This window comes from Falco punctatus (assembly GCF_963210335.1).
Source record: "Falco punctatus genome assembly, chromosome: 18".
Classification (NCBI taxonomy): Eukaryota; Metazoa; Chordata; class Aves; order Falconiformes; family Falconidae; genus Falco; species Falco punctatus.
Window position 1 is genome coordinate 4311725 of NC_137598.1, and position 25220 is coordinate 4336944.

Here is a 25220-nt window from a genome sequence, read left to right on the forward strand (position 1 = left end):
GGATGCTGGGGTGCAGGGGGTCAGGGTGCATGGGTGCTGGGATGCTGGGGTGCAGGGGGTCAGGGTGCATGGGTACTGGGATGCTGGGGTGCAGGGGGTCAGGGTGCATGGGTACTGGGATGCTGGGGTGCAGGGGGTCAGGGTGCATGGGTACTGGGATGCTGGGGTGCAGGGGGTCAGGGTGCATAGGTACTGGGATGCTGGGGTGCAGGGGGTCAGGGTGCATAGGTACTGGGATGCTGGGGTGCAGGGGGTCAGGGTGCATGGGTGCTGGGATGCTGGGGGGTCAGGGCGCTGGGCTGCGCGGGTGCAGGGTGCATTGGGATGCTGGGGTGCAGGGGGTCCGGCTGCACCGCGGTACCGGGGGGGGGTCTCAACCACCCACTCCCCCGCTCCGCCTTTGTGCCGAGCCGGCCCCGCCGCGGCAGCGGAGCCGCCCCGACCCCGCGCCGCCCCCCGCCGCCCCCCGCCCCGCGCTGCCCCCGGGGCCGCCCCCGCCGCGCCCCGCTCCGCTCCGCTCCGCCCCGCCGCAGCGCGGGGGCGGGCCGTGGGCGGTGGGCGGCGGGCGGGGGCGGCCCCGGCCCCGGCCCCGGCCCCAGCCCCAGCCCCAGCCCCAACCCAGCGCCGGCCCCAGCCCCAGCGCCGGCCCCAGCCCCCGCCGCCCGCGGGCCGCCGCGCCGCCCCGCATTGTCCGGGCAGGATGCGGGGCCCCGCACGGCCGCCCGCTGCCGGGCTGCGCTAGGGCCCGCCGGCATGAGGAGGTGAGTGGGGGGCGGCGGGCACCCCCCTTACCCCGCGTTCCCCGGCGGAGCATCCCCGGGATGCGCCGCTGCGGGCGGGGGCGGCTCCCGCCCGGCCGGTGTCCGCCGAGCCGGGGTTTGGGGGGAACCAGCCGGGATGGGGGGGGCGGGGAGGGGGGTGGTGGTCCCGTAGCCGACCCCTCCCGGGGGACGCGGCAGCCCCCGCCGCCTTGGCCGGTGCCTGTGCCCTCCCCTCTTGCCCCCAGCGGGGTGCGGGGAGCTCCGGGCCGACGTGCTGGTGACATGAGCCCCGCGGCGGGGGGAGCGCGGCGGGTGGCCCCCGGGGGTGCCTGGCCCTGCCGGCTCCCGTGGCCGGAGGGGTGCGCACAGCCGGGCCCGAGCACCCACCCGCCCACCCCTCCCTCCCTCCCTCCCTCCCTCCAGCCACCCCTCCTTCCATCCGCCCTCCCATCTAGCCACCCCTCCATCTACCCCTCCACCCACCCCTCCCTCCTTCCATCCACCCTCCCATCTATCCACCTACCCACCCACCCCTTCATCCATCCCTCCATCTACCCCTCCATCCATACATCCACCCACCCCTCCATGTACCCCTCCATCCCTCCCTCCTCCCTCCATCCATCCATCCCTTCCTCCCTCCCTCCTTCCATCCCTCCTTCCATCCCTCCCTCCATCCCTCCCTCCATCTCTCCCTCCATCCCTCCCTCCATCTCTCCCTCCATCCCTCCCTCCATCCCTCCCTCCATCCCTCCCTCCCTCCATCCCTCCCTCCCTCCATCCTTCCATCCCTCCTTCCATCCCTCCTTCCATCCCTCCTTCCATCCCTCCTTCCATCCCTCCCTCCATCCCTCCCTCCATCTCTCCCTCCATCCCTCCCTCCATCCCTCCCTCCCTCCATCCCTCCCTCCATCCTTCCATCCCTCCTTCCATCCCTCCTTCCATCCCTCCTTCCATCCCTCCCTCCATCCCTCCCTCCATCCCTCCCTCCATCCCTCCCTCCATCCTTCCATCCCTCCTTCCATCCCTCCTTCCATCCCTCCTTCCATCCCTCCCTCCATCCCTCCCTCCCTCCTTCCATCCCTCCTTCCCTCCCTCCTTCCATCCCTCCTTCCATCCCTCCTTCCATCCCTCCCTCCATCCCTCCCTCCATCCACCTCTCCATCCACCCCTCCCTCCCTCCCTCCCTCCATCCCTCCGTCCATCCACTCCTCCCTCCCTCCCTCCCTCCCTCCCTCCATCCCTCTCTCCCTCCACCCCTCCATCCACCTCTCCATCCACCCCGCCCTCCCTCCCTCCCTCCCTCCATCCATCCACTGCCCAGGAACAATGCGCGCTCCCCTCGGCCGCTGTCGCATGTCAAGCGCACGCTGGAGCGCTCGCCTTCAAAACAGTCGTGGTGTTGAGGAGCTGGCGGTGGTTTTTCATTAGGAGCTTTGCCTGGAAGCGCCTTCTTTTTGTTTTTTCTTTCTTTTTTTTTTCCCTCCGTTTTTTGAAGTGTGCTTTTTCCACTTGGGGGTCAAAAGGCACTTGAGGGTGGGGGGAAAAAAACCCAGAAAGGTTTTAAAATAGCTTTGCGCTGTGTCTTCTGGCATAAATTCTCCCGCTTTTGGAGCTGCCGTGTGCTGGTTTATTCCTAGTTTCACTCAGGGATGATCAAAATAAGTGTTATCATTGAGATCTCGGGTTTGCAAGATGGATTTCGGGGGTGCGAATGCGCTGGATTGAATTTTAGGAGACCTTGGGCGCGTGCGGGGGTGGATGTGCCTGCCTGCCCTCCGTGGAGGCTGCGTGCGTGCGATTGATAACGGCTGGGAATTGATTGATGCCGTGCATGGGAATTGTCCCAGGTTTCTCCCCGTTTTCCTCCTGAGGTGCTCCCTGCCGGCACTGGAGCGAGCTCCAGAGCCTGGCTGAGGATGCTCAATGCCAATGTGCGGCTCCGGTGCCTGTTTGCTCTTGAAGGTGGTTCTGAATTAAACATTTCTGCCGGGTCTGAGGCCCAGGAGTTGTTTATCACATTAAACATTTGTTTTAGCTCTCTTTAGCCCAAGTGTGTTGACATTTTCTCTTGGGGGACTGCTGGGGATAATGAATGGCACGTACTGTATTGTGTTCCTCGGAAAGCCGCGGGATCCCACAAGAACATAAACACCCAGGGCAGGATTCATCCCAGATCTGAGAGCAATGGGCTCAGTGTTTACATCAGCGCCGGTCCTGAGCTGCTGCTCACGTTTAAAGTTGATTATTGATTACGAAAACCTCCCCGTTAATACTTGTCAGATTTATTTTTTTTCCCTTATTATTTCTTTATTTGTTTTTTTTTTTTCTGGCTGACAGCTGCGGTTTCGCTCCCGGCTCTGCCCTTTGGAGCTGTAAAAGCTCTCGCGGAGGGGAAGGGGCGAGCCGGGTGGGTTTCGGGGGCCGGGGAGGAGCAGCCGGGGGCTCTCCCCACTCACAATTCGTTTTCTCTGGAGCGGGGAAGGGTTTCGCAGCCGCCTTTGTTCTCCCGCCGAGCCCCCGCCGCATTCTTCCCTTTTGCCATTATCATTTTGGTTAAACAGAGAGGCAAGTTGTGTACCATATGGATCATGTTAACAATTGCTTATCTGGAGCCAGTGTTTTCTCCTCCCTCTCTTTCCCCTGACTTTTTTCTCTTTTCTGGGGTCCGGGCTTGGGGCTTTACCAGTATCTTGGGTTTGGTGCTGGCTTGACGCGGTCCTGTAACCCAAACCTCTCGCATCCCCTCCGAGTTATTTCCCCATCGGGAGAAACGTTGAGAAATCTCCAAAGCAGGTTTCCCTGCGTGCTCGGAAAGACGGAAAACAGTTGTTGAAGCAAGCAGCGCGTCCTGGATTCAGAGCCCTGGTCAGCAATGGGCTTCCCCCGGCCGAGGCTCCGTTCGCCTTTAGTTGGGGAGGGGGTGGATGGCCGGGCGATGGTCCCGTCTTTTGTACGGACTGATACAAGCAGGGGCTGTGTTTTTCCCAGATCCCTCCTTCAGGCTGCTCCCAGGGTGGTATCGAGCCACCTGATAAACGGGCTGAAAGTTTTCAGCATCCATCCTCTGCTCCCAGGGATTTCAGTAGCCACTGGGAGGGAAACCCCCAACCCATAGAAAAAGCTGTTATTTTGGTTGCCCCAATACAGATGTGAGGGCCTAACCTTAGGCCAAGGGAGTGGCCATTGGGTCACTTAATTCACCTCCTCCTTTCCCCTCGGAAAAGGTAAACACAAAAGCCGCCGGGAGCATTCGCCTCTAAAGCCGGTATCGCATCCCGCGACAGCGCCGGCGGATTAGGAGGAATAAAACGATTCTGCATGGCGCATCGTCACCTCTGTAACAACAGCATCCCTGGCATCATTAAAAAAAAATTAAATTCCTGGAAGGAGTCTGGGAGCGCGTGCCGTTGGCATTTGCGGATGCTGCGGGCTTGATTCGTGTGAATTAATTTTGCATCCTCCTAGTCGAGGAGATCTTCCCGAGGGTCGAAATGCCACCTCCAGATTTTTCCGCAAACAGCCAAATATTCTCCTTTCTCCCCTTCTCCTTCTGCTTTTCCAACAGTTTGGGGGTTCAGCATCTCCCTGCTTTCATCCCTGCGGCTGGAAGGAGGCGGGTTAGTGCGTCGGGATGGAGAAATCCCTCAATCCATGGTTTAAAGCCGCAGATGCGGGAGCCCCGGCTTTGAGCCAGGATTCCTAAAGGGAATTTCCCCGCAGATGACATTAATGCATCTAGAGAAGCGATAGTGACCCTTGCGCGACACTGACCCTTGTGTTTATGCCGTTGTAAACACTTTTCAGTTATATTTTTTGAGCTCCAGTGATGACATGGCTGGAAGCGGAGCTTTGCCGTTTGACAGGGGCAGGCGGGGAGGCTCCTTTTGTCATCCCGGGGCAGGTCCCGTCACATCTGGCCAAACGTCAGCTGGAATTTTGCAGCGTGTAGGAAAAGCTTGAGGCTCAGGGCTCCGAGCATCTCATTTGTTTGGCACGCTCCCTTCCTCCGCTCCGCTGGGGCAAGTTCTTTTGCAGATTTTTTGCGAAATAAAGATGTTTTTTTCTTCCTTTTGGGATGCGGAGGGGGTGTGCTGGGTGATGCACGTGTTTGGCAGTTCTGGGATGCTCTGGCTCCAGAAAGATCATTGGTGCCGCGGGTGCCGCTGGTGCTGCTGCTGTGCGGTCACTCTGTGTGTGTCATCAGGTGTCCACCCTCTCACCCAGGGGACACACGTGCCGATGGTGGCACCCAGCCCCTGATCGAAGGGAGCTGTTGGGATTAATCCAGATTTCCTTAGCGTTAAGCAGGAAAATTCCCATTGCTGGATCAGCAGCCAAACAGGGGATAAACCAGTTCTTCCCAGTGCCAGCCCTGACAATTCCCAGTTCTGAAAACCAGTTTATCCCCTTTGCAAGGTCCCACTGCAAAGTTTGTTGCCGGGATTCCTTCTGTTGTATTTTCCTGTTGGTTTTTCCTTTGGACTCGGCTTGTGGGGTGGTGAGAAGGACCCTCCCCCCTTTTCTCCCTGGTGCTGCTGAGCCCTGAGCAGAATCCCGGAGCTTTTTCTGCTCCCTGAACCCCAAGTGTCAATGTGCAGAGGATGCTGCTGCACGCGAGGAGCTGCCGGGGGCCGGCGGTACCTCGGCAGCTCTGGGCTGGGGTCTCAAATGGGAGCAAGAGCTGAAAGGCAGCGCCGGCGCTCCGCAGCAAAGTTTATTTTGCTGTGTAACGAGGGTGTTGTAAAATCTCTCGGCTGGCCTTGTGGCCTGTCATCAGCTGAAGTTAATGTTGGTTAAATTGTACAGATCGCTAGCACAATTTTTCCGCCGGTGGTGCATGCCTGGGGTCGCTTATCAGCAACCCCTGATCTTTATGGGGGCCCTAATAAACCCAGCCAAGGCCTCGCGGGTGCTGAGGGCTTGGAGCTGAGCGCAGGGCAGGATGCGACTTCGTTCTCCCCAGGGCAGGCAACTCGGTGGTGGAAAACCCAGGTGTGTTTGTGTAATGCCAGCGGTGCCATCGTGGCCTGCGGGGTGGGGGGGCCCGGAGTCCCTCACCCTGGACTGGGATGGTGGGGGATGCTGCTGGGGGGGGTGCTGGGGTGCTCTGCCAGGACAAGATGCAGGGGTGAGCTGCTGGGTGGGATGCTGGGGGGTGTTCCCAGAAGATGCTGGGGTGTGCTGCCAGGTGGGATGCAGGGGTGTGCTGCCGGGTGGGATGCTGGGGGGTGCTCTCAGGGCAGGATGCTAGGGTGTGCTCCCGGGTGGGATGCTGGGTTGCTCTGCCGGGTGGGATGCTGGGGTGCGCTCCCAGGACAAGATGCTGGGGTGCTCTGCCGGGTGGGATGCTGGGGGGTGTTCCCAGAAGATTCTGGGGTGCTCTGCCAGGTAGGATGCTGGGATGTGTTCCCAGGGCAGGATGCTGGGGTGAGCTCCCAGAAGATGCTGGGGTACACTCCCAGGTGGGATGCTGGGGGGTGCTCTGCCAGGACAAGATGCTGGGGTGGTCTGCCAGGTGGGATGCTGGGGGTGTTCCCAGAAGATGCTGGGGTGTTCTGCCAGGGCTATGCTGGGGTGTGCTCCCAGGAACAGATGCTGGGGTGCATTCCCAGGTGGGATGCTGGAGTGCTCTGCTGGGTGGGATGCTGGGGTGTGCTCCCAGGACAAGATGCTGGGGTGCTCTGCGGGGTGGGATGCTGGGGTGTGCTCCCAGGACAAGATGCTGGGGGGGTGCTGGGATGTGCACCTGGGGTGGGATGCTGGGGTGCGCTGCCAGGTGGGATGCTGGGGTGCGCTGCCGGGTGGGATGCTGGGGTGCGCTTCTGGGTGGGATGCTCAGCCAGGTGAGGTGTGGTACCCAGGCGAGTATTTTCCCTCTGTCATGGTTTAACCCCAGCCGGCAACTCAGCCCCACACAGCCGCTCGCTCACTCCCCACCACGGGATGGGGGAGAGAATCGAAAGAATAAAAGCGAGAAAACTCCTGGGCTGAGCTGAAGACAGTTTAGGAGGTAAAGCAAACCAGGGAATTCCTTCCCTGCTCCCCACCCCAGGCAGGGGCTCAGCCATCCCAGCAGGGCAGGGCTTCGTCACGCGTGACGCTTCCTGGGGAAGCCACCACGGTGAATGTCCCCCCCTTCCTCCTCCTCCTCCTCCTCCTCCCCCCAGCTCCACGTGCTGAGCGTGACAGTGGGATATCGTGGTGGTCACCGGGGGATATCCCGGTGGTCACCGGCTCAGCTGCCCCGGCTGCGTGCCCCCAGCTCCCAGTGCCCCCCAGCCTGCTCGCTGGTGGGGTGAGGAGCAGAAGAGCCCTTGGCTCCGTGTCAGAGTAACGAAAACATCCCTGAATGATCAACGCCGGCTCCAGCACAAATCCAAACCAGCCCTGCTGTAGCCACTAGGAAGAAAATGAACTCTATCCCAGCCCAACCCAGCACCTCCTCAAGAGCAGAGCCACTTTTTTTTTTTTTTTTCCCCTCTTTTTTTCCTCCGAGAAAGCAAAAATGAATGTCAAGACAAATTGCACTTTAACCCACACTTGTCTTGCCTAAAAAAAAAAAAAGCTGAATAATAGCGGAATAAGTACCCCTTTCCCTGCCCCGGCCGCATTCGGTGGAGGAGCTTGCTCTTCACAAAGCCTTGGCTGTGTCAATAGATGAGAGGTGCAGCGGCCGCGGCGAGCCGGAGGGGACTCGTGGCACCGGGGGGGACACCAGAGCCCCGGTCCTTTCGCTGTGATTAATCTTGGCGTTGCTTTAGGGCTCTGAAGAGCAGCGGCACCGGCTGCCGGGTGGCTTTGTCTGCTGCCACGGCTCTGTCGCGGCGGAGGGACCTTTCCCATCGGAAGCTCTTTCCTTTGGGAAGAGCCTGCAAAGCACTTGACTCCGCTCCCCATGTCGTGCTGCCTCCCGGAGCGGGATAATGTGGGTGTAATTGATGGCGAGAGGACTAATGGCTGCAGAAATGTGTAATTAAAGGCCAGGGGTGATGCGCTGCGAGGCTGTGCTGCGCGCGGGAGGTTAGAGAGGTTGAGTGTCTTTTGAAGGGTTTATCCTGCCCATCCCCTGCCTTGGGTGGGCAGCTCGTCCTGCTGGGGGTGTCCCACATGCGCCGGCACCATGTGGCATCGGGGGGACACGCCGGGGTCCCCAGCCCCCCCGTGGAGAGCTGTGCATGCGGCAGCATCCCCACCGAGGATGCCACTGGGCAGGGTTTTGGTGTAGGGTTTTATTTTCCCACCCCTTCTGGCATCTGGAATTACCAAATCCCTGGGAGCAGCGGTGTCCCAGCCCTGCGCTTCCCACAGCATCACCTCCTCCCTCCAAAGGCTGGATCAGGCCACGTGTGGCAAACGTAAATCTGCCGAAACGCCGAGGTGCCGCGAGCAGGTTGGGCTTTGCTGGGCTGGGGGGGTGGCTCCTGGGGCGATGGTGCTGAGCCTGTGCTTGCCCTCCTCACCCCGTGGGAATTCCCCATGGGAATCGGGATCAACGATGGGCGCGTTGTGCCCGGGGTGGGTTTATGGCACCCCGAGGTGCCGCGTTCCCAGCTCTGCTTGTGCCACTGGTGCCGCTTCTTTACATTGCGCTTTGCAGCGCCGTGCTCTTGGAAAAACGGGGTTTAGCGGCTGCAGCAAAGGACCGGCAGCAGAAAAAGACATCAGGAGCCGGAGATTTGGCCGTTTATTGGAGATGCCACCCAAAACTGAGATTTCAAAGATCCCGTTGGAAGCGTTGTTCCTATTTTCCACCTCAAGTGTTGCGGATGCCTGGGGGTCCATGAGAGCAGCATCCCTGCAGCAGGACCTGGCTGCCTGGCCGCGGATGCTGGTGGGCAGCGCTCACAGAAGTGACTATCTGCTAATTTAGAGATATTTCCATTTGCATCTTAATCGCCACCAACCCGAGCAGCCGGGCAGAGCCCAGCCGTGGTGGGGCCGAAGCTGCTGGCAGGGCTGGGGCCAGGTATGTGCTCCAGAAATAACGTCATTACGGATCTGACCTTGGGCTGTTCATATCCTCCTCCTACAAGGTGATTACTTTTTAATGAGTGGCTGCTGAAAAGGGAGGAAAATGAATTATTTCTGCCGTAGGATTAGCTCGAGGAGACGGGAGCGGCGCTGCCCCCGATCGATACGCTCTTGCACGGAGCCAGCCCGGCACCAAACTTCTCCCCGATTTCCCAGCGATCACTTTATTATTCTTTAACCTTTATTTTTGGGGGGAGCAACAACCCTGTGGCGGCAGGTTGAGGCGATGTAATGCTATCTCATTAGCGTTGGCTTGTAATTGCTGCCTATCAGTGCCAACTCCCAGGATGCGGGGGGGTGGGAGCTGTCGGGGCGGCTGCTCCCAGCGTGGTCCCCAAAGTCAGAATCCATCCGTGGGGCAGAGGGGAGCTGTAGCCGGGATGCAGGGCAGCAGCATCAGCGAAGAAAGAAGCCCCCCCACCCCCCACCCCCCCCCAAAAAAAAAAAAAAAAAAAAAAAAGGGAACTTCTGGAAAATCCATTAGTGAATGGAGTGCGGGAGGGAGCTGGGCTTTTCAGGCTGCTGAGGCGGTGTTTAAAAAAAGAATCCGCGAGTCAAAAGGCTTGTGAAAACAAAAGCCACTGAGAGAGAGGCCTCCCCCAGCCCAGCTCCAGCGGGGGACGGGACGGTGGTCCACAGGGGATGGGGATGGGGGGCGTCACCCCGCAGACGATGCGATGGGGACGCAGAAACGAAGGAGAGGAGGAGTTCTTCCTCAATTCCCCGCGGAGCGCGCTGCCCGGCAGGGCACCCAGGCGGAAAATACAACCGCGTTGTGCGATGCTGGATAGGGCTGGGAGGCTCCCCAGAATTAGAGTTAATTAAGATTGATTCGTTCCGTGAAGGAGATGAGCTGGAGCGTTGCTGCTGCCGTTACGGACAGGGTCTAGTGCCCGGGGTAAATTATCTCCCCGCTGCAGCCCGGTTCCCGTGGCCGTAGCGCCCCCCCCCCCGGCACTGACCCCAACCCGGGGGGCAGATATTGGAGAAGATCTACCAGGGGCTGGTGGCTCCTGCCTCGGCTTTTGCCCCCGGGGGGAGTTCATTATTGGAGCTTTATTGGGATAAACGCCCCGGGGAGGAGAGGGCTGGGGGGTCCCTGGGCCCCTTGCCGAGCTGCAGAGCATCTCCTGCATTTAACAACCTTCAGCCAAGTACTTGTGGAAGGGGAAATGTGATGGCGATGCTGTCGTTGGGGGTGGTCAACCTGGAGGAGGCTCCGGGGAGACCTTAGAGCAGCTGCCAGTACCTAAAGGGGCTGAGAAGAAAGCTGGAGAGGGGCTTCTTACAGGGGTCTGGGGGTGATAGGGCAAGGGGTGATGGCTCAAAACTAAAAAAGGGTAGATTTAAATGAGATATAAGGAAGAAATTCTTTACTACGAGGATGGCGAGGCACTGGAAGATGTTGGCTGGAGAAGCTGTGGATGCTACAGCCCTGGAAGGGTTCAAGGTCAGGTTGGATGGGGCTGGGAGCACCCTGAAGGTGTCCCCATGGCAGTAGGGTTGGAACGAGATGGTCCTTAAAGTCCCTTCCAACCCAACCCATTCCATGATTCTATGGAATTGGAATTCTATTCTTGGAAAAATAAGTCGTTTCAAATTGTTTGCAGCCTTTTTTTGGGGTTCGTGTGTACATCGGGGTTCCGAGACCACCCCCCCCCCCCCCCCCCCCCCCTTACCCGCTGGGTCTGCCCCAGGTGTGCACAGTGCTGGGTGCTGACCAAACCGTGGTGGCCAGGCTCCGTGGCCAGCTCCGTAATTCTTCGGCTTTGCTGCTTCTCATGCTGCTGTAGCTCAGCTCCCAGAGGTTGTATCCTCCAGGCATCCCACCACCCCCACCCCCCCCATGGCACAGCATCACCGGGCGCCCCTCCACCACCTCGGATCTGGTGGGGGTCAGCACAAGAGCGTGCCCACCCCCCCCAGATCCTCCTTCTGCAGATGCAAGTGGGGTCGGTCCCTCTTGGGGGGGGTGGGGGGGGGGTGGTCCTGGTGGGTTTCAGTAAGTGGTTTTGAATGGAGCGAGGTGAGGATGAGTTTTGCAGAGCAGCTTCCATCTGCTGACAGCATGCCCTTGGCTAAGTGGCTTCCGTGGAGGATGGAGATGCTATAAAGACACCTTCAGCCTCTTCTTCTGCATCCCTCTGTGGACCACGTGAATACGCATCCATGCAACCGCGATCTCCGCAGGTGGTCTCCCGTGGCACGTTTCTAGATGGGCTTGAGGAGGAGACGGCCACGGTCACATCCAAGCCAAGCGCAGACTTACAGCCCCGATGGGAGAAGCAATGTTCTTGCCTCGCCGTGTCCTCCAGCCTGGCCGTGGGTCAGGGGCAAAGTCCCACCTGGGACCGGGTGGTGGGACCAGGAGCTTCAGGATGCGCTCGCCACCCACCCTCGCTGGCTTGGCCGTTATGATGCAGATTGTATGTAAACTGCGTCCGTTTGACCGCCTGACCTTGTCATGGGGCCACGTCTGTTTGGGAAAGTGGTTCTGCTGATGAGAAATGGATTTTCCTCTTTAACGTAATCCTCCAAAAATGGGCTGGGTCCGACCCCGGCCCCGGGGAGCTGGTCCGGCATCAAGGAACAGCATTTCAGTGAAGGACTTCAGTCCCAACAGGGACCCGAGGAGCACCCATGGGCCGTGGCACCCGTCTGTGGGGCACGCTGAACTTTCTCCTGCACCTTGAGCATCTGCCCTGAGTTGACCTGAATGCTTCAGTGATGCTCATGCTAAAACCCTCCTTCCTACTTGAGAACCCTCCTTCAAGCAGCCGTCTGGTGGGGATCACAGCTGGAACGTCACCCCAAGGAACGTCCTACAACAGACGAGATGGTTCCAGGGCAGGAGAACATCTACCGGAGGAGAAACGATGGCGTGGGACCGGGAACGCTGTTGGAAGGAGCTGGGTTTGGCACGTGCCGAAGCACACCTGTGGCACACAGCGGGCAACACGGTGATGGAGCAATGCGATAATTAAGCCTTCGTAATTAATTTTCATCTTGGAAGCACGGGGAGGAGCGTGCCGGTGGTGTGGCAGGAGCAGGGAGGGTTGAGCCAGCCCCACCTTGCAGTGGCTTCTAGACCCAAAGAGTTCAGCGGTTTTGTCCCGTGTTCCTGGGGGTGGTGCGAGGCTGAAGCCCGGATCTCAGTGGTCCATGAGACTTGGAGACCAGCGATGTTAAGAAAAACATAAATATAAAAATAGAAGCTGATTTTTTCCCCCACTTTTTTGCCTTTTATTGCTTCTTTTTCTCCCATCCTTCTTACATGGAAGCTGATTTTTTCCCCGCTTTTTTTTTGCTTTTTATTGCTTCTTTTTCTCCCGTCCTTCTTACATGGAAGCTGAAAGATGACTTTTCCCCACTTTTTTTTTTTTTATTGCTTCATTTTCTCCCATCCTTCTTACATGGAAGCTGATTTTTTCCCCACATTTTTTTTGCTTTTTATTGCTTCTTTTTCTCCTGTCCTTCTTACATGGAAGCTGAAAGCTGACTTTTCCCCACTTTTTTTTTGCATTTTATTGCTTCTTTTTCTCCCATCCTTCTTACATGGAAGCTGAAAGCTGACTTTTTCCCCACTTTTTTTTTTTTATTGCTTCATTTTCTCCCATCCTTCTTACATGGAAGCTGACTTTTTCCCCACTTTTTTTTGCTTTTTATTGCTTCATTTTCTCCCATCCTTCTTACATGGAAGCTGACTTTTTCCCCACTTTTTTTTGCTTTTTATTGCTTCATTTTCTCCCATCCTTCTTACATGGAAGCTGATTTTTCCCCACTTTTTTTTTGCTTTTTATTGCTACTTTTTCTCCCGTCCTTCTTACATGGAAGCTGAAAGTTGACTTTTCCCCCACTTTTCTGCTTTTTATTGCTTCTTTTTCTCCCATCCTTCTTACATGGGAGCTGAAAGCTGACTTTTTCCCCACTTTTTTTTTTTTTTATTGCTTCATTTTCTCCCATCCTTCTTACATGGAAGCTGATTTTTTTCCCGCTTTTTTTTTGATTTTTATTGCTTCTTTTTCTCCCGTCCTTCTTACATGGAAGCTGAAAGCTGACTTTTCCCCACTTTTTTTTGCCTTTTATTGCTTCTTTTTCTCCCATCCTTCTTACGTGGAAGCTGAAAGCTGATTTTTTCCCCACTTTTTTTTGCCTTTTATCGCTTCTTTTTCTCCCATCCTTCTTATATTGAAAGGTGGAGCAAAATTCCTCGAATCCACTAATTGCATCGGGTCGCTCTTAATGATAGCTGGATTTTATCGCCGTATCCCCTCGATCTGGGGATTCCCAGCCCACGGCGCCATGTAGTGTTTCCTCCGGGTGACACGGAGCGGCGAATTTCTCCTCTCGCCGTGACAGATGGGTGATGCTCAGCTGCTGCCAGCCTGAGCGGATCCGTATTAATTTTTCATTTGCCGGAGCAATGCACAGATGTTTGGTTGTTTTTTTTTTTAAATTTTTTTTTTTTTTTTTTTTTTTTTTTTTTCTGGAGCAGCACAGATGGGCGATGGCCCGTTGGTCATTCCCGGTTCGTGCTGGTGTCCAGCTGCTCTGCACTTGATATATGAGTGGACAGCGCGGATGCTGGAGCCTTTGGCTCGCGCCGGCCGGGGCTGAAGGCTGTTTCTCCTGGGGGATGGGGAGAGAGGGCAGGGTGGGAGTTAGCCTAAATCCTTTTAACATCTGTACATTGACCCTGCTCTGATTGCAATACCATCCTTGGCTTTGTCGGCACCGGTTAGGAGTGGATGGGGAATGTGGCGGACAAAGAAATGCAGCTCCCCGATGGATTTGCCAAACAACCCAAATTCACCTTGGAAAACCTGATGTTTGCGCTCTGGCAACGTGCTGAAAAATCAGCTGCCCGGCCTCGGCTCGTGGGGGAGGGCTGGGGGGTTTACCCCCCTCCCCACTTTTTGCACAGGCTGCCAGGGGTTGCTTTTGGGTCCCGTCGCGTCTCAGCGCCGCTTTGTACTCCCCCTGCCCTGGGGCTGGCTTGGGGACCAATTCTGCCACCGGTGTAAATCCCTGCCGGGCTGTTTTCCCGGTGCTGGACCCGCCACGTAGGGATTTACTGGAGGGAACTGGGATCGAGCTTCAATGCCCTTACCAAGGCGCAGAAACGTTGCTGTAACCTGCAGCATCGACGCCGAAGCATTTCAGAACGGCGGCCGCGTGCCTGGGGTCCACCGTGAGTGTAAGTGCAGTATCTGCATGGGTCATAATTCTGATTTGTGGCTGTGGTTTGGCTCGTGGTAATGCCGTTGCACTTCGCCTACGCTGCTCTTAGGAGGCAGGGACGAACCCCAGCCCAGGACGAGCTCCTGGCAGCAGAAACTGAAAAGATTGTCAGGAAATGCCTCATTTAAAAGAAGAAAAAGTCATTCCGTCTGCCTCCCGTTGGCTGGGCAGACTTGGGTAAGTCTCCTCTCTCCTGCATTTTTTTTTCCCTAGCTTCTTTTTCCTAGCTTTCCTTGGAAAGCTGCTGCTGGGCTTTCCAAGGGCTGGGATGCTGCTGCAGGATTCTCCAAGGGCTGGGATGCTGCTGCTGGGCCCTCCCAGGGCTGGGGTGCTGCTGCTGGGCTCTCCCAGGGCTGGGATGCTGCTGCTGGGCCCTCCCAGGGCTGGGATGCTGCTGCTGGGTTCTCCCAGGGCTGGGATGCTGCTGCTGGGTTCTCCCAGGGCTGGGATGCTGCTGCTGGGCTCTCTAAGGACTGGGATGCTGCTGCTGGGCTCTCCCCAGGGCTGGGATGCTGCTGCTGGGCTCTCCCCAGGGCTGGGATGCTGCTGCTGAGTTCTCCCAGGGCTGGGATGCTGCTGCTGGGCTCTCCCAGGGCTGGGATGCTGCTGCTGGGTTCTTTAGCTTTGAAGATGTTGCTGAGGCTGCTGCGGGAGCTGGAGCACCTCTGCAGGGGTACAGACACCTCTGGGTGCTGCAAGTCTGGTTGCAGCAGGCACAGGACTTGTTGCACAGATGTGAGGCTGCATTTGTGCCGTGGGTGCTCAGTTTGTGGGGCTTGTCTGGACCTGGTCGGGTGCTGGTAGCAAAGTCCAGAAGGGAAGATCCATCACGCGCATCCCCGATGTGGGAAATCCGTGGTAGCAGGGCTGTGGGGACCGCTGGGGGAAGGCTGAGCTGTGAGAGGAGACTCTCCCCATCCAGGTTTGCTCTTTCTTGGCTCAAAGTTTGCGCCTCAGAGAATTCAAATCCTGGGAACTTAGGCAGAGCCGGGAACCGGGACGCCTCTCCCTGCCTGGGAAGCCGATCGCATAAAGCTGCGCTGCTGTGGGTAATTGCAGGGATAATGAAACAGCTCAACGTCTTTTGAAAAAAGCATAAATCCTCCCAGCTGACAGCTCTGCAGAAAAAGGAGCCGTCAGCGTTTAAACCAGCAAGACAGCGGCGGTAGGAGCAAAGCATGGTGGTGGTGGCTTGGTCCTGCACTGGGAGCCGAAGGGTGGCAGCGGCTGCTCCCTCCCCAGGGCTGGGATGCTGCTGCTGGGCTCTCCAACGGCTGGGATGCTGCTGGGTTCTCCGAGTGCTGGGATGATGCTGCTGGGCTCTCCCAGGGCTGGGATGATGCTGCTTGGGCTCTCCAAGGGCTGGGATGCTGCTGCTGGGTTCTCCGAGTGCTGGGATGATGCTGCTGGGCTCTCCCCAGGGCTGGGATGCTGCTGCTTGGGCTCTCCAACGGCTGGGATGCTGCTGGGTTCTCCGAGTGCTGGGATGATGCTGCTGGGCTCTCCCAGGGCTGGGATGATGCTGCTTGGGCTCTCCAAGGGCTGGGATGCTGCTTCTGGGTTCTCTGAGTGCTGGGATGCTGCTGCTGGGCTCTCCCCAGGGCTGAGATGATGCTGCTGGGTTCTCCTAGGGCTGGGATGATGCTGCTGGGCTCTCCCCAGGGTTGGGATGATGCTGCTGGGTTCTCCCAGGGCTGGGATGCTGCTGCTGGGCTCTCCCCAGGGCTGGGATGATGATGCTGGGTTCTCCCAGGGCTGGGATGCTGCTGCTGGGTTCTCCGAGTGCTGGGATGCTGCTGTTGGGCTCTCCCAGGGCTGGGATGCTCTTGCTGGGCTCTCCCCAGGGCTGGGATGCTGCTGCTGGGCTCTCCCCAGGGCTGGGATGCTCTTGCTGGGCTCTCCCCAGGGCTGGGATGCTGCTGCTGGGTTCTCTAAGGGCTGGGATGCTGCTGCTGGGTTCTCCGAGTGCTGGGATGCTGCTGCTGGGTTCTCCCAGGGGATATCACGACACACCCAGCACTCGCACCATGGGGCTGCGGATCGCTCCCTCCGGAGTGGCCCGTGGGTCTGCTCCCCCTTCCCGGGGCGCGGGTGCTTGGCTGGGTTGAAACCTCGGGTTTAGTGCATCCTCAGCTTGAACGTGTTTGCTCTGGCGCGCTCCCCCTCCGTTTTTTGCCCTCCGAATCCATCCAGACCCTTCCGTGATCCCCTTAGGGATCGCTGGATCGCTGCAGCCACCAGCGCATGCTGCCTGCGGGCCATCTCTCTATTCGCCCGCGTGGGTTTTGCCGTGAATTTTTCGGCACCCGCATTAGCGACATGTGCGTGTGCATCGGGCCGGGACATGAGCTTGTAAAATACACGTACATGCCTGCGTGCATAGGCGGTACGGGGGGGCTGGGGGGGTGATAGAGTCGTGCTCCAACAAAGGCGACCCGCGTCGGGATGCTGCTGGGGGCAGCCCCGCATCCCTGCAGCCTCATGACTTGGCCTGAAATCCCTCGTCCCAGAGCTTTTCCTGGAGGGTGTGGGGGGGTGGCGGCAGGAGGGGGTGCACCCCATCCCCAACGCCGAACCGTTGGACACCCTCGGCGGTGCGCCCCGCTAAAAAGCCCCCGAACAAAAGCCCAGTTCAGAGTCGCTGCTGAATAGATTAACAAGATTTCCATAATTAGGGCGGGCGGGAACAATAGGATTCTCCCCTGCCCAGCCCCCCCTGCCCGCCTTTGTCTTGTGCTGGGGATAATGGGCAGCAGCGAGGGTGGGAACCAGCCCGGCCATTTGGTCACTGGACAGTAATTTTCTCACACTGCCAAGGGGAGCATTGAAACATCTGTCCCGCTCCGCCGCCTCATTCATGTCCCGTTTCAACCCCCTGACAACTTCTCCCTCCCCCCTCCGCCCGGTTTTCCAGGGTGCAACCAGGCTTTTTTTTTTTGGGGGGGGTTGGCTTTTCTTCTCCCCGACGCATCACGTCTTTCAAGGGGTGGGATGGAGGCGGGTTGGGTTGGTTTCTCGCCCCTTTGGGGCTGGGGTTCGCTTTGGTGGCAAAAAAACCCGTGCCCACGCGTGTGCCCCCTGCCCCTCTTCTGGCAGCGGCTTCGCCGTTGGGGGGCTGGGGGAACCGGTGTCGTGGTGGTGGGTTTCCAGCCGCGCACCGTGGCGTCGGCTCTTAACGAAGCAATTCCCATCACCGGGCTCAGCTGTGGCCACCAGGTTTTAGCTGGCGTGGGACAACGGGGTTAGGTGGTGGGAGGGATCCCTGCCGCACCGCCGTCCCTGCGGGGGGGTTGTGCCTGTCCTTGGGATGGGTGGTCCTCAGGTGGTGTCCTGCCTGATGCTGCCTTGGAGGAGCTGATGGATGGAGAGACGCGTGAGCTGTGGGGCCTCCCTTCTCCAGGAGGGATGGGTGAGGGTGTCCGTGCCACCGTCAAGGGCAGAAGAAACCGCCTGGAAATGCCACTGGGATTTGCTGGTCGTGGTGGTGGCACCTCATTCCTGCCACGGAGGATGCTGGAGCCACCAGCCACCTCCCCAGTGCATCCCAAGCCCCTTTCCTCCTCCCCCAAAGTCCCGGCTATTTACAGTCTGTATTTTTTTTGGGGGGGGGCAGAAGCAGCTGTGGTCGGCACCGCGCGCTACCACATGGTGATCTGCACCCACTGAGCGAGGGTGGAAACTCCCGGTGCTTTAATTCCTTAAAAAAAAAGTCTTATTCCTCACAGAGCCATCCAAACATCATCCAAACCCTCATTTTTCCCTTTAATAGCTTCCCGGTGGGTTTTGCTGGCGGGCAGAGGGAAGGACCCCCTCCATCCCTTCATCCCCAGCCAGACCCCGCGTTCGGCTCCGGAAAAATCCGTGGCAGGAGCTCAGGTTGATGGGGCAGCGTCCGCCTTTGTGGGGGTTAAAAAGGGCCCCTTTCCCGCAGGCGGTCGGAGCGTTTATCTATCGGGAGCACTTTAATAATGGCCAGTAAATGCAGGGAAGATGCCGGATAAAGCCAGGCAAAGCCACCATTTCAATCCTCTTGTGTAAGTTTGATAGCCCAAGTGGACGGACAAATGCCGTATAAGTCAATTAAAGCATTAAGTAATCTAATTGTGCTGCGGGCACAAAGTGGCTTAAAGGCTGAGAGAGGCGAGCGAATGCTGCACGAGGTCCCCTCCTGGCTCCTACTTTAGCTGTCCCCCGAGGCGTGGGGCATAAAGGTTGGGGGGGGGGGGGGGAGGGGGGCACCGGGGGGGGGGGGGGGAACCGTCTGGGGGTGGTGATGGGGGACACTGCCACCCCCACTCTGCGGGCGCTGCTGGCATCTGGGGGCTGGAGCAAGAGAGGGTGACGCCAACCTCAGCATCCCCGTGATGCGCAGGATGGGGTGACAGGGATGCAGGGACCACGGGGACCCCCGGCAGGTCCTGCAGAGCCCCCCAGGATGCATTTCTCCCCCGCTGCAGGGGTGGCTCCGGGCATGGCCGTGGTGGTTTTGTCTTCCCCTTGGCCGGAGAAATTGTTTTGGTGGGGCCAGGCACAGCCCATGGGTACCGGCAGCGATGCTGGGGTGAGCGAAGGGGTCCCGGGAAAGGCTCCGGGGGGAAGGGCAGCTCCCCCCAGCCACCTGGCTACACGCTATTAATATTCTCTTAATATTCCATGCATTATAATCATAATATTTTAATTATAATATTATACTCAGCTCCAGGTGGGGCATCTCAGGGCAGCGTTGCCCTCCGGCGATGTGTGCCGATGCGTGTCTGACAAGGGGGCTGCAGTGTTTGGATCGCCTGGATGTGCCGTGGTTTGAGAAGTGGAATATTTTATTCTGTTGGATGAAGTGACCATCCAAAGTGGAGCTGGCTGGCTTCCCTGAAGTGGTCGCTGGTTTTTTGGTTTTGGTTGTTTTTTTTTTTTTTCACTGGTGGTGGTCAAGGGTTTTTTTGCATGGAAAATTGCGAGCGTGAGCATAACGGAGAGCATGCGTGGGCAGTCAGGAGGCGCAGCGTGGTCGTCATGGAATGGGTTGGGTTGGAAGGGACCTTAAAGACCATCTTGTTCCAACCCCCTGCCGTGGGGCCACCTCCCACCAGCCCAGGGTGCTCCAAGTGTCCAACCTGACCTTGAACCCTTCCAGGGCTGGGGCACCCACAGCTTCCCTGGGCACCCTGTGCCAGCGCCTCGCCATCCTCGCAGTGTGGAATTTCTTCCTCAAATCTCATTTAAATCTGCCCTCTTTCAGCTTCAGTGATGGAACCAATTCGGTTTGCTCTTTTATACACCTGAATCATAACCTAATTACTGTTTTCTCCATAAGAATCTCACCATCTTCACATCTTCTGCACATTTCCACGTAGAATCGTTTAGGTTGGCAACGACCTTTAAGACCTAATGACCTTTAAGACCCAATCGTGCCTTAATTTTTGTTTCCTCCATAAGAATCTCACCATCTTACGTCATCAACACATTTCCACGTAGAATTGTTTAGCTTGGTAATGACCTTTAAGACCCAACCGTGACTTAATTTCTGTTTCCTCCATAAGAATCTCACCATCTTACATCATCAACACGTTTCCACGTAGAATCGTTTAGGTTGGCAAAGACCTTTAAGACCTAATTGTGACTTAATTTCTGTTTTCTCCATAAGAATCTCACCATCTTATGTCTTCTGCACATTTCCACGTAGGATAGTTTAGGTTGGCAACGACCTTTAAGACCTAATGACCTTTAAGACCCAATCGTGCCTTAATTTTTGTTTCCTCCATAAGAATCTCACCATCTTACATCATCAACACATTTCCACGTAGAATCGTTTAGGTTGGCAAAGACCTTTAAGACCTAATTGTGACTTAATTTCTGTTTTCTCCATAAGAATCTCGTCATCATACGTCATCAACACATTTCCACATACAATCATTTACCTTGGTAATGACCTTTAAGACCCAACTGTGACTTAATTTCTGTTTCCTCCATAAGAATCTCACCATCTTACATCTTCTGCACATTTCCACGTAGAATCGTTTAGTTTGGCCATGACCAACCACTAACCCAGCACTGCCAAGGCCACCACTAAACCGTGTCCCTGCATTGATGCCACCTTGAAACACTTCCAGGGATGGAGGTGACCGGGCAGGGTGGCGTGGTGGGTGTCGGAGATGCTCAGCGCAGAGCGGTGCTCACCCCTCTTTCGCTGCTCTCACCTGGCACGATGCTGTCCCTGCAGGTCTGTCGAAGATGCACTGGTCACCAGAGCATGCCCAGTCCCTGAACCAGTGGCCGGAGCAGCACCTCGACGTCTCCTCCACCACCTCCTCGCCAGCCCACAAGTCCGAGCTCTACCCCAGCACCCGCCAGCGCTTCAACTACGCCTGGGCCAACGACGACATCTCTGCGCTCACCGCCTCCAACCTCCTCAAGAGGTACGCCGAGAAGTACTCGGGGGTGCTGGAGGCGCCCTACGAGCGCCCGGCGCTGAGCGGCTACGGGGATGGAGCCTTCGGGCCGGTTAACGGGCAGAAAGGGGATGGGGAGCCCTGGCCGGTGGCCCACGGCTCCGACGGCGCCTACCCCCTGACCCCCATCCACGATGGCCTCCCCGGTGCCAAGGCGGTGGTGCCACCCGCCGTCCCCCCCAGCGGCGGGGCCATCGGGCTGGGCGGCTCCCCGGTGGTGTCCACCGACCCCATGTACCCCGGTAACTCCTGCGGAGGAGCCGCCGCCGGCTCTGGCGGGCTGGGGTCATCTCAGGAGTACCCCTCGGGCTACGGTGGCACCTACTTGCCCTCTGGCTACTGCACCCAGCCAGCAGCGGCGCTTCCCCCCCCGCACCCCCCAGCCCTCCACGGCTCGGGGCTCCTGCAGCCCCCGCACCCCTCGCCCGCCTTGGTGCCGGGCTACGGCTCCTCCGGCCCCATGTACAACTACGCCGCCGGCAGCTACCCGCCGCAACCGGGCTACGGCACCATCCACCCCCCGCATCCCTCCGCCTCCTACCTGCCCTCCGGCATTGCGGCGCCCACCCCCATCCCAGCCCCGCCGCCCGCCGCCCGCCCGCCCGGGGTCCCTGCCTATGGCTACCAGGGCGCCGGTTTGGCCTCCCTGGCCGTGCCGCCCCTCGGCACCGAGGCGGCGGGGGGTCTGAAGAGGAAGGCTTTCGACATCTCCGGCGGGGAGGACGAGGGGGAGGGCAGGTATAGGAAATACAGCTACGAGCAGCCAAAGTCCCCCTACCCCATGTCGGACAACGGCGAGTGCCGGGGTAACGGGTTTGGGGGCAGCGCCGAGTCCCCCCAGGTGGCCTTCAAGCCCGGGAAGCGGCCGGGGGGCGCCGGGAACGCCGAGGAGCACGCTGGCAAGTACGGCGGGCAGCCGATGAAGAGTCTGGTCTCACCACCCTACGGCGCTGGGGATGCTGCGCTGCAGCCGGCAGAGCCCTTCGAGAAGTTCAGCCCCCCCCTCGCCAATGGGGAGCGGGCGGCCGAGCCGGGTCCCCCCTTCCCACTGCGGCTGCCCCCCAAAGCGCCGGTCTTCGGCAGCCCACCGGTAGAGGAGCAAGCCAAGAACGTTGACCCCTTGGTCTTGGAGCTGGTGAACACCAAGATCGTGGAGCGGGGGCCACCCGTGCAGTGGACGGACATCGCCGGGCAGGTCTCTGTGAAGGCCACCATCGAGGAGGAGCTGGTGTGGCCCATCCTGCGTCCCGGCGCCTACACCGGGGCGAGCCGGCCGCCCCGAACCATCCTGCTCTTCGGTCCCCGCGGCACGGGGAAGACCTTGTTGAGCCGCTGCATCTCCACCCAGCTGGGCTCCACCTTGCTGAAGCTCAGCGGGACAACCCTGCTGTCCACCTGGAAAGCTGAAGCCGAGAAGATCCTACAGACCGTCTTCTTCGTGGCCAGCTGCCGGCAGCCCGCCGTGGTGCTCATCACCGAGGCTGAATCCTTGCTGGTGGCTCGGGCCGGTGAGGACGGCAGCCAGGTGAGCAACCTCAAATCCCAGCTCCTTTCCTACCTGGATAACGTGGCTACCTCATCCGAGCAGAACGTGGTCATCATCGGGACCACCTCCCGACCCGGCAGCATGGATGAAGCATCTCACCGCCGCTTCGCCAAGAGGTTCTACATCTCCCCGCCGGACAGCATCGCCCGGCGGCAGATCCTCCATCACGCCTTGGCTCAGCAGAGCTCCTGCTTGAGCGAGCGGGAGATGGTCTCCCTGGTCCAGCACACCGAGAGCTTCTCCGGCGGCGAGCTGGTCCAGCTGTGCCAGCACGCCGGGGCCACCACGCTGCGCGCTTTGCCGGGCCAACTCCAACCCACCTCCTACCAGGACTTCGAGAAAGCCTTCTGCAAGGTCCGCCCCGCCGCTTCCCAGAAGGAGCTGGACTTGTTCCTGGAGTGGGATAAAATGTACGGCACCCGGCACTGACGTGGGATGGGGGGGGGGATGGGGGGCGCGGGGATGGACCCTTCACCCCAAGCTCCAGGGATGGACCCTTCACCCCAGGCTCCGGGGATGGGTTTGGGATTCGGCTGATGAACGCAGGGTTTGGAGGGGCTGGGGGCTCTGATTCCCCCTCCCCCCCCAGAGCCACGCTGGGGCCGGACCCCCTCCTCCCAAAGCGCAGGAGACCCCCGGCGCCAGCACGCCATACCTCTTCTTTAAAATTTCGGGACTCGGCCGGGCTTTTCCTCTCCTCGGTTTTTCGGGAGCCGTCGCCCACCGACCTCAGGATTAATCTATTTATTATTTTCCCGTTCATCCGTCCCTGGACCAGTGATGCAGCGAGGGGGGACGGAGGCGACCCAGGGTCCGGCTGCACGAGCCCCGCCCCCCCCCCCCCTCTTAACCCAGAGGCTTGATGATGACGATTTTTTTTTTTTTTTAATTGCTTTTATTGTTCCTAACAGAAATACCTCGGGCGTCTTTCGAGCAAAGCAGCCCCCTCGCACGTGGCGGCGATGTCCTTGATCGGGGAGGGGGGGGGGGGAGCAGCGGGCGGTGGGGTGGGGGGACACACACACAAAACCTGGGGGTTTTGGAGTAAAATGCTGTAGATTGTTTAATATACTAGACTTGGGTTTTTTTTATTTTTGTAAGGTATGTAGGGTTTTTTTTGTTTGTTTGTTTTTTCTTTTTAACTACTCAGGAAAAGAATTACCTCAGACAAAAAAAAAAAAAAAAAAAAGAGAAAAAAAAAAAGAATGTGTTTTTAAAAACTCTTTTTATCTTCTCAGAAAAGGAAAAAAGAGATTTTTAAAGAGTTTTCAGACCTGGGACAAAGCTGCCTCGTGCATTTGCTTCCAAAAGGGGTGGTGGAAGAAAGGAAGAAAGAAAAGAGGAAAAAAAAAAAAAACCCAACAAAAAACCAAACAAACAAAACTTGAAGCTGTTACAAAGATGAAAGTTGAATGTATTTTGGGTGCTTTTCACGTATATTATGCCATAATTTTATTTTATTTTTTTTTATTATTTTTTTTTTTTAAAAAAAAAACATTGTTATTGTAGCGTTTGGTGGAGTAATGTGTCTTCAACGGGAAGAGTGTTAGTGCCGTAGTCGGGAAGCTGTCGCCAGCACCACTTTTTGGATCCGGCTGGATCCGTCATCCCGCAGCATCTCCCGCCGCATCCTGTGAGGCTGGGGACCGGGGCTGTGGGGAGGGGCCTCCTGCCCCTGTGCGAGGCTGGAGACCCCCCTTCCCAGTGTGGTTTTGGCACTGGGGATGGGGCTGCTGCCGGGGTTCCCCTTTTCCTGGGAAATCGGGGAGTTGGGGCTTCCCGCTGCCATCGCCACCGTGGAACGCTGGGATGCTCCAGCAGATGCTGGCGGCAAACTTGGGGAAATCACTGTCGTACCCCACCCCCCCACCCCCCAAAAAAAAGTCTAGCAGGGCTAAGGGTGGCCCACAGGGCTTTGCCCGGGGGTGCTGTTTGCCCCCCCAGTTGGGGAGTGGGCTGCGGGGGCTGCTGGGGGCAGGACACAGCCCAGCTCCCCCCACCTCTCGCTGGGACGCAACCCCCCCTGCACATCCACAGGACCCCCCACCCACTTCCCAGCACCACGTGGGGTTGAGGTTTTTTCCCCCCCAGTTAACCAAAATAATATTTTTTTTTTCTGATTTTTTTTTTTTTTAAAGAGTTTTATATTCTACTGGGGGGAGGCAGCTGCTCTGGGGTCACCCACCGGCACCAGCCTCTCCGAGCAGCCCCCCCATAACCTCAGGGTCTGCACATGCAGAGGATGCACCCCACGTGGGGGCTTCCCCTTCCATCGCAGGAGCGTGGCATCTCCCAGTTTTGGGGTGTTTTCCCCAGTTTTGGGGTGTTTTCCCCAGTTTTGGGTAGTTTCCCATCTCCCTTGCATGCAAAGGGCATTACCAGGGCAGACATCTCCCCCCCACCCCCACCCCCCTCCAAAAAGTGGTACTGGGTTCCTGAAGACTTATTATTATTATTATTATCATATTTGACTTTGTACACTCTCTGTAACCATTTCTACCTCATTTTGCAACATATTGTACATGAAAGTATTTAATTCATGTCTTATTAATGTCTGAAAAAAAAGAAAAAAAAAAGAAATGCTTTTGAACTGTAATGGTCTACCTCAAGAAATGCTGTATTTTAAAAAGAAAAGTATTACACAGTATTAAAGAGTATTAAAAACGCCCGGCTGAGAGCCTGTGCTGCCCCCCCCCCCCCCCGGATTTTTTAGCCCCCCAGGGTGGTCTCTGGGGGGTGTTGCAGGGGATAAGGGGGGACATGGGGGGATCTTGTGGGGAGAGGGTGTTATGGGGGTGCATTGCGGCCAGGGAAAAGGCAGAGCCTCAGCTCCCCCCCCCCCCCCCCCAACGCATTAGGGGTGATGGGGGTCCAGGTGTGCCCCCTCCCCTCATTAAGGATGGGGGTCTAGGTGTGCCCCTTCCCCTTGTTAGAGGTGAGGGGGGGGGGCTGGGGTGAGCCCCACTTCGTCTTAGGGATGATGGGGGATCCAGGTGTGATCCCTCCCATTAGGGGTGATGGGGGTCTAGGTGAGCCCCCTCCTCTCATTAAAGGGGGGGCCCAGTTGAGCCCCATCTCATTGGGGGTGATGGGGTCTAGATGTGCCCACCCCCTCATTAAGGGGGGTCCAGGTGAGCCCCGTCCCCTCATTAAGGGGGAGCCCAGGTGAGCCCCATCCCTCATTAGGGATGGGCT

At 58.0% G+C, this 25220-nt stretch overlaps 1 protein-coding gene across 2 annotated transcripts; it reads left to right on the top strand.

Annotated features, from left to right (window-relative positions):
* Nucleotides 1-181: 181 nt before the first annotated feature.
* FIGNL2 (fidgetin like 2) lies at nt 182-24351 on the top strand. 2 transcript variants are annotated; one of them, XM_080369123.1, is made up of 2 exons: nt 182-761; nt 20251-24351. In XM_080369123.1, the coding sequence occupies exon 2, from the start codon at nt 20262-20264 to the stop codon at nt 22452-22454; it is 2193 nt and encodes a 730-aa protein (XP_080225249.1). In that variant the 5' UTR covers nt 182-761; nt 20251-20261; the 3' UTR covers nt 22455-24351. The 2 variants fall into 2 exon arrangements, with proteins under 2 accessions (XP_080225249.1, XP_080225250.1); XM_080369124.1 differs by lacking the exon at nt 182-761 and adding an exon at nt 10711-14210.
* The last annotated feature ends 869 nt before the right edge of the window (nt 24352-25220 follow it).

Excerpts from the sequence above, each read along its gene's own strand:
- FIGNL2 (XM_080369123.1), top strand. The coding sequence starts at position 20,262 with ATGCACTGGTCACCAGAGCATGCCCAGTCCCTGAACCAGTGGCCGGAG.